This window comes from Ixodes scapularis, unplaced genomic scaffold (assembly GCF_016920785.2).
Source record: "Ixodes scapularis isolate PalLabHiFi unplaced genomic scaffold, ASM1692078v2 PGA_scaffold6__148_contigs__length_123643588, whole genome shotgun sequence".
Lineage (NCBI taxonomy): Eukaryota > Metazoa > Arthropoda > Arachnida > Ixodida > Ixodidae > Ixodes > Ixodes scapularis.
The window spans coordinates 43,218,356-43,232,206 of record NW_024609881.1 but is presented as its reverse complement, the minus strand read 5'-3'; the positions used below and the strand labels follow the sequence as shown (position 1 = coordinate 43,232,206).

General features: G+C 42.7%; 1 protein-coding gene and 1 non-coding gene across 2 annotated transcripts in view; one reads left to right on the top strand and one right to left on the bottom strand.

Moving 5' to 3' along the window:
* LOC8033077 (MAM and LDL-receptor class A domain-containing protein 2) overlaps window positions 1-13,851 on the top strand; it is a 217,299-nt gene that overhangs the window by 192,082 nt on the left and 11,366 nt on the right. Inside the window, exons 54-59 of the mRNA XM_040210498.3 lie at window positions 1,487-1,721; window positions 2,677-2,799; window positions 3,727-3,860; window positions 6,609-6,711; window positions 8,051-8,122; window positions 10,780-10,977. Of these exons, the coding sequence (XP_040066432.1) occupies window positions 1,487-1,721; window positions 2,677-2,799; window positions 3,727-3,860; window positions 6,609-6,711; window positions 8,051-8,122; window positions 10,780-10,977 (865 nt within the window). The remainder of the gene's footprint in view (window positions 1-1,486; window positions 1,722-2,676; window positions 2,800-3,726; window positions 3,861-6,608; window positions 6,712-8,050; window positions 8,123-10,779; window positions 10,978-13,851) is intronic.
* On the bottom strand, window positions 11,392-11,473 carry Trnas-uga. Its single transcript has one exon. It is a non-coding gene; the product is annotated as a tRNA-Ser (tRNA).

Genomic DNA, 13,851 nt, shown 5'->3' with positions numbered 1-13,851 from the left:
TTTGCCCTTTGAATCCTACAATTCTACAGGATTTAGTTATTGTTTTTTTTTTGTTTGTGGCTAAGCTCTAAGCTGTTCCAGGCGTCTTTGTGGCTTTTATCAATTAAAAATAGCAAAATATAAACATTTAAAAACTTAAATGTGGATTCGAGGTTCGGTGTGTTTGATTTGAGCTCTGCTCCCTACATTTTGCTTGATTCAATTATTGTTTGATGGTGTTGATGTGGAGGGTTGAAACTCCGGCAGGTGCCTTCATGCTTTTTCTACAATCAGTAGTACTTTATAGACACATGCTTAACTGGTGTTTACTGTATAGTCAAATTGAACTTTTAAATCAATTGTTGGAACTACATAACTCTAGTTTAGTATTTAGATGGATTATAATAACAACATTTCTTTCTAGTTGAGTTACTAATCAGATGTACGGTTATCTCAAAGTTTATCCATGCAACTCACTTCATATCTTAATAATAAACGTATATACCAAAATGAATTTAGGGGCATTTAATTTCCTGCTAAAGGGCTTCGTGCAGGGGATTTTATTTGACATCTACCGAATGCCTGTGCCATTGAAAGACATTCAATAAAAACTTGAATGTTCCAACACAGGAACGTTCACTGACTTGAAAACTGGTAAAACAGTTTGTTGAATTTCATATTATTTATTTTAGGGGCATCCGCAAGATGCTTCACACGAGAAGGATTAAAATAAATATTACAAATATTAAGAAGGTAAACTGTGTATAAGAAAGGAAACAGAACATACAAATAATTACACCGGATTGTAGTTAGATAAGATTAGTTGGTAAAGTGAGACCGAAAGGTACCATAAAAATAACAGAACACACAAAAAAAATAATTGACAAGCTCGGCCTAAAATGATCCAGTGAAATACAAGTCAGGGTAATCAATCATATGAGTCTTTTGTGCACTCTGTTTCATAATGAATCGGCACTAATTGGTCCAGTTTCCAACTCTTCTACAGCTAAAGAGTGGTCTGCATAGACTATTGGCACATAATGCAGTGAGTTTTTTTATAACCTATGTTAGCAACAACCCCAGGAAACTACAATTTATAAAATGGAGGTCACTACGTAAAGAGAAAAGTGCGCAAACAAAGGGCATTGCAACAAGTTGCATATATCCTCCCCGACGCACTAAACAGGAACTCCATCATAGCTGAATTGGTTGAAACTAACATTCCGAAGGTTGAAAAAATGATGTTCAACAGTATATTATCAACGTATCATAATCCGCAATTGGTGCTACTATTGTTGGCCTTCACGCATTATCCAGAATATGTCTCGTTGATACTCGTGAATTATTATCGGTGTTTTTTTTTTTTGCACTTTTTGCTGTAAAGTACCATAATCAGGTGCTGGCTGGCCTTGTCAAAAGACAGCCTTGTTTTTATCCCCTAGCCCCTTAGACTGTTTTGTATCGCATAAAGAACACATCTAATATACTTTTCTGCACGTTGACGCAGGTGACGTTTGCGGGTTCGAAATCTGACGGTTCGTCGGCAGTGGTCGCCGTGGACGACGTCGTCATTGGGGACGGTGTCTGTCCTCCCCCGGGGAGCTGCGATTTCGAAGACGACCTCTGCAACTGGAGGAATGCCAACCTGAACCCGGACATGATGCACTGGTATCAGAACAGCGGCCGCACCTCCGCGTGGAACAGCACAGTCCTCAGGGACCACACGCTGGACACCAAGGAAGGCAGGTTTACAGGCCGATAAGAAACTTCGGGGCACACACTGCCAGCTAAACGCTTTCACGACTCTGACGTGTCTTGAATTTGGGAACGACTTGGTGAAGGGTGGTTCATACGTAGGCGTTTATGTGCGGTCGACTCTCACAACCCTGGAACACTTCCAGTCTGCTTAAAAATAGGCTGAAGGTTTTGTAGTGTTTGTGAGATCGAATCTATGCGCCCTCTATGAGAATTGGTCGCTTATAACGTTGGCGCACTTATTTCAAGCCCAGAATATGTGGTCATGAGTGGTTTATAAATAGTTGATTACACTCGAACAAAACTGTGTGAAGGCGGGCTGTAGCTCACTCTCCCACAGCATATTGTTGTAATTTGGACATTTCGTGCACCACAATTCTAGGCCTCTGGCTGTTGGTGGACACGGTAAAGGAGTAAATAAATAAGTGTCCGGAGACTGGGGAGTACTAGTGCGTACCCTGAGCATCTAAGTTGGGAAAGGTTAATGGTGGTCACAGGCTTTGTGCCCTTTTTCGTTGAGGGACCTCGAGAGTTTCGCCGAGGTCTGCGGAGGGAGCCTAAGAAATGATGAGTAGCATAATTTCTGGGCCAGGGTATTTATATTTTTAGTGGCTAGCATCTCAGAGAAGAACTACAGCATAAACGTCTTGATCTATACAGCTTTACCTTTTCTATATTTTCAGCAGGCTCTTTTCGTATACTGTAGTAATCTAACTTCTGAATTCTCGCGGGTTAAGTATTATTCTGAGATACATTATTGCACAGACGTACAAAGAAGCCATACAATCTTGAGCGTTACTTATCATGCGTGAAGAGTAAAGCCATTTAAATGGAAAAATGCAATTTTTATAGAATGTGCGTGGAACATAACGAAACAAGATTTTGAGGCATTTTATGCGCAACAGAAAGGTAACCTAATGTGAACTCCCTATATTTTTTCAGGAAAATACTTGGTATTGGACGCAGAGGATAGCTCGGCGAAAAAAGGAGGCGTTCTGGAAAGCGAGCTTCTCCATTATACTTATCCAGTCTGCTTCGAGTTCTTCTATCACATGGCCATGAAAGGTATGTGACAAACTTATTTGTACGTTTATTTTATTTACTCAGACCAAGGCTTGTTTTCTTTCCTTGGTTATATTGGCTTTCTCAGAACTACTTTTGGGAACGCTTTGGTAAAGATTACAGGAGCTAAGAAAAGTATAATGTTATTTAAAACTTTTAAATTAAGGACTTAATTACACACAGGTACTGTGCCAGATCTACCATATTGTATTATTCATATTGAAAAAAGTGTAAATACAGTTTACAAGGACTGGGTGTTTAATTTGCCACCAATGCAGTTTTATTGTGTACTCCACGCAGTAAATGATGATAGCTGCTGTCTCCACGTGGAAAGAAATAGCACCAATTGAAGTAATATATGAATGATTGTTTATTTATCGTCTAAATTTTGATACATTGAACAAACCCTGTGTGGTTTTGAATGGTGAACAATTCTTTGTAATGGTGGCATTGTTTCAATCACTTGCAAATCTAGAAATATTGCAGCCAACAACGTTTCTAAACTCATTTAGCTTAGAAATGTTAGAGACACCACTCATTGCCTTTAAGGCACAAGTCTCACTGTTAGTCAGCGATGATATCTACTGATAGATATAACCAGGCTGCATGAAAACAGCCCAAACTGACACTGAGAGTATTGTCGCTTTGCACTTGTGCTATGGGGGAAGAAAACTCAAAGAAGCTAAAAGAGCCTGTTTATAATAATAAAGAAAAAAATGTTTGTATACGTTTAGGACATTTTTGAAGCCTTTCTTCAATTTGAAACTGATATCACATAAGTCGATACTTGAACATTTTTTAACACATCTGCACTTGTTTCTGATCTTTTTTTTTTTCTGAAACTGTAAGTTTTGTTTTTGAGAAATACGCATGGGGAGGGGCATCTAGACATCATGCAAAATATCTTGGTTAATTTTTTAACGATTACAGGCGACAACAAGCTCTCCGTAACATTTGTGGACGCAAGCGATTCGCTCCTCGGGACTAAAAAAGCTCCACCACCCCTTTCCAACGGTTGGACCAAGCTTTCGTACGAAGTAAAGAACATCCATGGCCCGTTCACCGTAAGTATGCATTTTGAGTGATACCACTTTACGCTGAGACAGCTAAACCAAAAGGGACCTTGACGACACGGTAGTACCAATACCACTAAGTAACGGAAGTTATAGTTAGAAGCAATATTTATTCAGGCAGACGTTACGCGATAGCAGCAAGAAAATGTATTTCTTGCAGCCTAATACAATGCGATACGATACAATTTTATTACACTTTGTGCACGAGGACGCACGGAGAATCAGCGTCCGCCCAGAAACTGCGCTAACGTAGTTTCGGGAATTGCGGGGTCAGTGTTTTGAGCTAAGGCAATACAGGGAGGGCAATACTAAACAGGGACACACGGATTAGACCGGGGATACGACCATCGCAACAAAACAAAACTCGGTCTAAGTCTTTCTTGCTCCGGAGGTAGTGTTTTCCTTTCTCTTTTGCAACCCTTAGTTTAGGGGATCAAAGCTTAGGAAGTCTTCAAAAGGTTTTTTTCCATTGACCAACTGGGGCCATCGGGGTTAACCTTGATTTTCTTTTGTGTGCTTCTCTGTTTAAGGTCGTCCAAAACTGTTAAAATATATATTTTTAGTAGAGCGATGTCAAAATGAAAAAAGTCCCCCTTTTGAGGAAGTGATATAAATTAAAAAATAAAAATAAAATCGGAAGACAAAGAAACCTATACATAAGCCGAGATGGGTTGGTCGACTGTAAGATGCGCCAGTGGCGGCAAATTTTTTTCACGACATCATATTTTCAGTGCTAAACGAAATGTGACATTCGAAAAAACGAGGAAAAATAAAAGAAACTGTTTAAAAAAGTAAGCTTTTATCCTTTATAACAATAAGAGAAACACGAGTTGATAGTGTCATAGAACTATACTTTTCCAACACAGGGTATCTGAAATAGAGGTCATGCTCTTTAAATCAACCGCAAAAATCGGTGTCTTAGCCTATATTGCTACGATTTAGCACCGCGTTGCTTAGAGCCGGTGCATTTGTTCCATAAAATTTGCAAAACAACAAACGTACCCGAGGAAAGAGTAAAAAGAGAAAAAGGGTGAACTCCTATGAAAACGCAGCGAAGCCACTGGCGTTCAAACAATAGGGCGCCCAATTGTTCGAAGACCGGTGGCTTCGCTGCGTTTCCATAGAAGTTCAGACTTTTTCTTGTTACTTTTCTCTAGATAAGCTCGGTCTTTGTAAACTTTATAGAAAAAAATGCACCATATCGGGGACACGCTGCACAAAATTTTCTAGTGATAAGCTACGAAACCAATTTTTGCGGTTAATGTAAAGAGCCTGGCCGCTATTTGAGACACCTTGAAGTGCCAAAACAATACCTTGGCATTTGACAACAAAACAAGGGCATGCAATGCTGCGGCCACGCTTCCACACATATGTTCGAAAATCGAGACAGCAGACTGTGTTGGTTGCTTTGCCGAATTTGGGGTTAAATTTTAGGGTTGTAATGCAAGTTAAATATTGTAATGGCGGTAGTAAGTTTTGGTAGTATATATAAATTTTTCATATTCCTCAAATCACTGTTTGCCCGGAATTCGCTTTGAAACAAAACAAAACACGATTTGTGCATGCCTAATGTTCTTGAACAAAGACGTTGTGATGTACCACAGCGGTCTCAAACTCGTTTGAGTTTGGGGGCAGATAGATAAGACCGGAAAGGTTGAGAGCCAACGTAAGATGGAGGGGGGATGGGTGTTGAAAAGTTTTTAAAGAGAATAGACCTCGTGCTGTACCCTTCTCTTGAACTTAGTTTTGCAATTTTTGATTTTTCTGAAAGCTAAACTGAATAAAAATAAAATGTGGCTCTCTACCTGCACCACCAAAAGGTATAACAGGTTTAAACCGATTAAAAATAAATACACAGTTTTGCCAATGACATATTTAGATTTAATTTGTTTATTTGACTACTTTGAGCCCTGACGTTAAGTGATAACAAGAAGTCAAATTACACCGCCCCGCCAACACACGTACATTTTTATTAGAAGAAGAGAGCTAGTTCACTGGCCTTTCCGTTGCTCAATTTACTCAGGAATTCCCCAAGCTCAACATGTCTCTAAAAAATCTGTAGCTTTGACATTATATGCTTTCCTGGAAATTTTTTGTAACAACGCTCTGAGCAAATACTTGTCGGATATTTGCTTTAAGACGATAATCACGAGCTCGTAGTGCTTTACCTTTTACGGTTGCTCCTGGTGACCGAATGCTCGCGCAGCCGAGATGCATTCTTCAAAGAGCTCGCGCTTGCAGCCTCCTAGTGGAATTGTTTTATATTACAAAAATCGGTTAAGCAAAAAAACTAAACGAAACAAAGGGAAAATTAACGCAGAGGTGTGTAGGTAAGCTATGTGAAAACGTTCAAAGACCATAGTTACCTTTCCAGCGAAAATGAATCGACGGGATGAAAAATGAGCGCTCGAGTGCTAGAAATGGCACAAGCCATTTCTAGTTCTCGAGACTTGAGAACCGGAACTCGTAATTGGTTGCCTGCGGGCGGCGTCCCATGCGAATCGCGGGCCGCATGCGGCCCGGGAACAACGCGTTTGAGACTCCTGATGTACCAGTAAGTAAGTTTGGGCTGAAGGTGCTTATTATTAAAAATTAATGATGCTAGAAGCCGATTTCCACTCCCTCTGCAATTAACATAATTCTTCAGGTCTTTTTTCTGTAGAATCAAATGCAATGTGTATCTTGATGCCCTAGATTAATTACCCAATTGCTGCCTGTCATTTTTTTTCACAATTGCAGGTCCGGATCACTGGTTCTCCAGGAGTATTAACGAGAAGTGACATTGCGATTGACGACATTGCTTTGAAGACCGGTCCTTGTCCCAAAGAGCCAGAACCGATTGGTACGCATAAAGGTGTCTACTGTAGAACCCTTAGCTTACTGGTGCCTGTGAGGCTTTCTGTCATATTTGTCGAGCCTATGCCATTAAGATTTGTGCGAGACCCAGCTCTTGCTTTCTTGGTTTCTGTTGTTTCTAAAGTTCAGTGGTATCGCCAGATGTGCGCACAAAAACCAGGGGTCCCTGCTAATACTTGGAATAATCCCTAATAAAAACACAAATGATAGGAAAATCACCCGCGTTTTTCTATCGCAAGGCTACCACCAGCGCCACGGATGGAAAACTTAAGCATACCCTCATGTTTCACACGTGCTTTAAGTCTTCCCATACTCGACTGACTTAGGTTTTTTGATGGCCATCATCAAGCTTCCAATGGGAGGCAAATGTCTTTTTTCCTAAAGTTAAAAACTGTGTTTTTTAGCATTCCTGCAATTTTTTTTTAATTAGTGTGCTTTTGTGCCAGTTCTGACGTCCGTCGTGACTGGCAGGTTATTCCAGAAATGTGTTTCTTTCTTTCTCAACCACTCCATTTTTATAAAGTTTCGAAAGTATTTAAAGAAACACCTTGTATAACATTTGATTTGCTTCGAATGATCTAGCATCATAGGGTTTCCATGTTTTCCAGTACAAAGCAACGCAATGGTGTGTCCTGCGTCACTTCAAACATTGAAGGTTACAATGCACTCCTGAGCTCAGACTATTTATTGTCTACTCTCATTCATTATTAACCCATATATTTAATTGCCTAATTAATAGCGAATCAATTGAATGTGTAAATAAGAAAGGATGATAATTCTAATAAAATACAAAACTCCATACTCTTTACGTGTGGTACAAAAATACAGTAACAACCCTCGAGTAATAGCCACTGTTATTCCAATCGCGATTATACTGCATTCTTCTTAATTTCGATAATGTCAGTGGAAAAAGCTGCAACCGGGTTGTTATTTCCAAGCACCTCTTGCGCTAGCATTCTTACCATGGCTGCCTTATTAAGCTTGGCCAACATAATTGCGAGGCTTTTTTAGGATCCTTGAGGTACCGAACTTATGAAACTTAACATAAAACACTTCAAATTAACCAGATTCGAGTGTTAAACTGTATAGGATAAAACGAGGTGCGAAGTTTTTTTTTTTATATATCATTTCTGCCTTCGTGCCTCACTTGAATGTAACTAGAGTTCAGAGATTAATTTAATGAAAACAAATTAAGTTAGAATCATTACCATCGCGATACATGCTTGCCTTTAGACGGCAAATGCAACAATTATGTCTATTTTTGTTTATTTTTACAGCTTCAATAAAGTAATCAACCTACAATTAAATTGAACTTTATTTCACAGTCACCTCCCCAGTCCCACGATCCACACGGAGACCTGTAGTGATCACCACAGCTCGACCGAAACCACGACCAGGCAAGATGTTGCAAACATGTCTTGGGCTGGATTATTCAATACCAGCCTCTCTTGCTTCAGCCCTACAGTGTACGGGCGGTTTGATCCGACCTTGGGCAGTATATTAATGGGAAACTCCTCTAAATTTTAGAGCGCAGCTCTTAGGCGCCCGTTTCCGGCTTGAGCGGCGTCGGCGTCGCCGTCGCCGTCGGCGTAACCGCGAGGTCACGTAACCCCCAAGGTCACCCCAAGGTCACGTGACTCCCAGAGGTCAGTGACGCCCAAAGTCACGTGACCCCGAAGGTCACGTGACTCCCCAAGTCACGTGACCCCGAAGGTCACGTGACTCCCCAAGTCACGTGACCCCCCCCCCCGGAGGTCATGTGACCTAGGGGGGGTGAGGGGGGATCACGCGACCTCGTGGAGGGGGTGACCCCCCGGAGCATATTCAAGAATAAGGGGAGGAGGACGAGAAGAAGGGGGAGGAGGAGGAGGAGGGGTCTACGCTCCCCTCAGTACCCATCCCTCCTCCTCCTCAAGAGCTGCGCTTGAATTCGGCGTTACAGGAAGTCGTAAACGGCTTTCACTTTTTTTGTTTTGAAGAAACATTGCTGTCCATATTAGTATCACCTAGGACGGGGTTTCTAAAATTTGTTTCATCCCAGGGAACCCCTGCAAGCCTCAAAATTCTCCAACCTCCCTTTCCCCTCCTGTTTCCAACCGATCATGCTGGGCAATAAAGGCGTTTAGATAATGAACAAATGTTTATTGCGCTGACAGAAGAAGACAAAATGGAAGACCCAATAAGAAGGCAGACGGGTTAACCTGGGGCACAATGCAAAAAATATATGTAGATATTAGTGCGAAGGGTGAGGTTGCTTTGTCCTCAACACCAACTCTATTCATGGCTTAGTACGCGTAAGGTTAAACTAGGGATTGTGGTGGGGGGGAGGGGGGGGGGGGGGTGCGCTGTAATTCGGAGTCCATGAGACCAGTTCGTGAAACCCAGTTTGAGAACTCCTGAGCTAGGAAGGGCACATGTCAAATATTACAACCTAGTTCGTTTTTAAGTGTCTCTTAAAGGGTCTGGCAAAGTTTTGCAGTCGGCAAGTTTCCGAAATCGGCTGACTCTAGCGGCTACTTGAGGCGCAAAAACAGCACAATCATGGCTACTGCGTTTACGTAGCCAACTTTGAGATAATCATCATCACTGTTGCCCCTTTTTGTTTACTTCTCCGGGCAAGCGTAACGGGTGACACCAAAAACGTTTCCTCTCGGCGCTCAGCTGTGTCCACGTGATTGGGGTAATGCGCCTGCGCCGCGCGCTTCTAGTATGGTGCCTGGAACGCGTCTCCGACAGGTGTGTTTAGCGTCCTATGCTGTCCATACATCCAAAGTGGTCCCCAAGTGGCAACAAATAACGTCACAGAAGCCGGAGTGTCATGCTGTTGACTGTCGCGATCCTGGCGGTTGGCCGTAGAACTGCTGGCAAAAAGCGTGAACGAACGCGAGTGTCGCTGTCGTCACGGCCTCCCAGGCGTCCCAACTTTCGGACTGTCACTGTGGTGAGCGACCTGCAGCAGAATAGGCGTCTGCCATATCCACCACAGCTGCTGAAACACCACCAGGGTCGTGACCCGCGGCAGCATGACACTTCTGTGACGTCATCAGGCGGAAATCGAGGGACCACTTTTTTGGCCACGGTAAACACACCAGTGGGAGACGCGTTCCAGGCACCATACTTCTAGGAAGCCGTCTAAACGTCCCGCTGTCACCGCCGTCTCCCACTTCACAACCGCCGCCGCCGTCTCACCACATCCGATTATTATCTCTCGGTGTTTTGTTCACAATGACTTAAGTGCGCAGACTGATGCCATAGTTGTGCAGACGTCATCGAATGTCGTAGACACCAAAACGTGGTGAAGAGTGCGGTGCACACGACACTTGCGCCTGGCACACGTTCGCCTTAATCCCGCCCGTCGTTGGGTAAAGGATCACGTCACGCCTCGTGCCAAATGATAGCCATGTTTCTCGTGGCCCGATGCCAATGTTGCCAGACGGAGCCGAATGTTCGGTTTCGATTTCTGCTCGTGTTTAAATTAAGATATAACAATATATATCCCATTTTTCGGGAAGCAAATGATGTAGTGTATTTTATTGGTGTTTTTAATGGAAAATTATTCAATATTGAATTGAGAGGAATTGAGCAGAGTTGCCCTTTTAGGTATAAATCTCTAAAAAAGCTGCTCTGGTTGAGTTTGAAAGAGAGATGGGGCACAACTTGCAAGTTTTGCTGATTTTCGTTTTGTCTTTTGTAACATATGCGATTGATTGTTGTGGCTAGGGCAGGAAATGGAGCTTTCCCCAACTGTTTGTGCGTTAAATTTTCTCTCACACTTACAAGTCCATTTGTTTCTTATTTGTTTTTGCTTATAATACCGCTATCAAAAACTGTTGGACACAAAAGTCTGTATACACATCGTAAAAATGATGCTGTGCCGAAGCCATCGTCATAACTTTAATGCTTTATTGAACTTGTATGGTTCCTTTGTAAAAATGAAAATTATTTTTTAGTTCCTAATTCTGTGTTGAAAACAATGTTCTGGGCACCTTCCGCGAGAAAGTAGTACTCACTGCTCCAAGTAGATAAATAATACACTAAAATCGCTCCCTCTCAGAACCGACCAGCACCTCAGAGTCCAGCGCCGGAACTACGCGGAGGAATTCTCCGGAGCCCGTCTGGACTACTTGGGCTCCCAAGGTGGTGACCTGTGGTCCGGGGCAGTTCAATTGCCGCAACAACGAGAAGTGTATTCCCCTGGCGCTTGTCTGCGACGGCGTGCTCGATTGCCCCAACGGTATCGACGAGATGTGCAGTGAGTCACCTTTCCTGCTTCGAACACGACTGCGTGTTTTAGACACTCCCACAAAACAATTATTTAAGTGCCTGAATAGGACATGTATGCGGAAAAAGAAACATTCCCCGAAAAAGAAAAAAAAATTCGCTTTCAAGAAATGTGGTTCCAAACGGAAGCACATTTCGGAGTCGCTTCTGATTCTCAATAAGTATCGAGACGTAATTATGGACATGAATTTACTTTCTTTGCCCGGGGAAAAGTCCCCGCCAGGATTATATTTTAGTTCCCCCGAGTGTCAAGCGGATGCAATACCACAGAGCCACTGTCGCTCTCGCTTTTAGCGGCGAAGCTCCTTAGAGTCTAGTCTTGTCCGTCCGTCCGTCCGTCCGTCCTGCGTCTGTGCTCACAAAGGAAGAAAAAAAAAAAGGGTTGCGCAATCGACAGGATTCGAGCCTGTGCGGGGAGACCCCAATGGATTTCAAGTCCACCGCCTTAACCACTCGGCTACGACTGGGGGACGAATAGGGGGCTCTGAGATGTGGTAGTAACTCAAGAGCTGGGGATGTCATGGATGAAACGTTGCATGTAGCCACTCAACGTCTATACAGGAGAGGGCACTGCTGTCAAATGCGTATATAATCGCGTTAAACTTTGCATGCATTGGTTCAAAGTTTAAAGACGAGAGGGCGCTGCGGTCAAGTGCTCAAATGCGTATATAGCCAGGTACCATACCACACATTCTCTTTCTGACATGGACCGTTGAGTTAAGCGGTGGAGATGCGTTAACACGGCTTCTAGCGGATCCAAGCTGATCCGCTAGAAGAACAACTGGATCTGCATTTCACCGACCATAAAGCAGTAATAATGAAGTTGAAACGCAACACAGAACTCAGCACTACCTTAGGCAATAAAAAAAACAGCACCATCAGCACTACCTATGAGCAATAAAATCAGTATCATCAGCACCACCAGAGCTTCGCCCCAATCAACATCATTCACCACGTGGAGATGCGGTCATTTTGTTTTTGTTATCGATAGGATTTGGCACTGCTCAATCGCAATGCAAGAAGCGCACAGAGCTACGTTCGCTTTTGCAATGCGCCGTATAATAATGATACCTGTTAAGGAGACGTGCGCACAACAGTCTCGCGCAGCGCTTGTTCGACGGCAGCAGTATCTGCAATGTCGATCCATTCTCACTGCGCGTCCCGATATTGGCCTGTGTACTTATGCGCGAACACAGAAATCCGTCGAAATCTACGTTTGCAAAAACTGTTCCAGCCGCGCCAAAACATTAATCCCACCTTTGGCCTTGAGAAAGTAAGGAACACCGAAAATAAAATCAAAAGTTACGAGCAGAATAAAACTTTATTTCTATTTAATTAATTTGGAGACCACCCGTGTACATCCAATACCTCATCAGCCGAAGTCCAAAAACAAAAAGCCTACTTCTGTCACTTGTTTGGCGTCTTTGGCCCGTATTTGCCGGATGACAACCGAACTACCAGGAAGTGAAGTCTAACTTTTGCACTTGTTTGGCGACTTGTGCTCAAAGATGCCAGATGTCAGCCGAACTACAAGGCAGTAACCCTAACTCTGGCACATCTGTGGCGACTGTGGCCCAAAATTGCCAGATGACAGCCGAACTATCGAAAAGTGAAGCCTAACTTTGGCATTCCTTTGGCGAGTTTCGCCCAAAAATGCCAAATATCAGACGAACTACCGGGCAATAAGCCTAACTCTGGCATTTGTTAGGCGATTTAGGCCCATAGATGCCAGATGACAGCCGAACTACCAGGCAGTGAAGACTAAGTTTGGTACTTATTTGGCTAATTAGGGCTAAAATACCCAAACAATTGACATGGAAGGTCAGGTTTGGCTCTAATTTGGCTTCTTCGTCCTTTTCGAGGCCCTAAACGCCCCATAAAACGCCAAATTTTGGCCCAAAACTCTGTGCTACCCGGAAGCACATTTTTTGCTCCTGGAAAAGGTCATATTGTATCAGCCACGCCCTATTTAGGCGCTTACAACTTGTTCTTTCCTTTTAGGGGGGGAGGGGGGGGTTCAGGGACCTTCTAGAGAGACATATCAGGCTGTTCTTGCTGCACTGTAAGGAAAATGAATTGACAGTGAATTAGCCTAGTCGCACTATGTGACATACATCCTTGTTCTGTTCGTCGTCACCCTCTTACCTGCGCGCAGCGGCTCCATTTCTCACTTCTTCTTTTGCAGCCAACACAATAGTTACCAATGCATATTTGTTGCAAAATATTATGCTTGCGGGAGTATAAAGAAAGCTTGGACCTTTTCTCATTTTAATACGTGTGCCTCATTTTGAATGCATCTAAAAGATTGGTTTTGAATGCAGTGTCCAATGAAATTTTCGAGCTCTTTTCATGTGATTTCAAATGGAAGTCGCTAATGTATCTTCTTCCAAATTTCTCGTTTAGCTGATGGTCGTGGAGCTTTATACATTAAAATGGTGGGAATTGACTATTTCTAGAGCGCAGCTCTTAGGCGTCTTTTCTCGCAGTTTTTGGCTGTATATATATACCATCAGATACCACACAAACGGCCACTGTTAGCATTTCCTAAACATACAGATATTTAATATTGTACGTTAAGCGCCCAATTCGTCTGCACAAGCGCCCATGTCAAGATTAACCCAGTTTTCAGTAAAAGTGAATTCAGCGCTCCACTGGTAATTTACGATGTATATATTTATATATACACCTTATGAGTTGCGCTCTAATTTATAATTATTGAGAAGAATAAATGTTGACAATTTGCTTTATCACCTTTATGACTCTATGAAAACTAGCAACCCTAGTTTCTTCGGATTTTATCAGATTTTTCCGGATACACAGAGCCTTAATTATATTACTTCGTAGA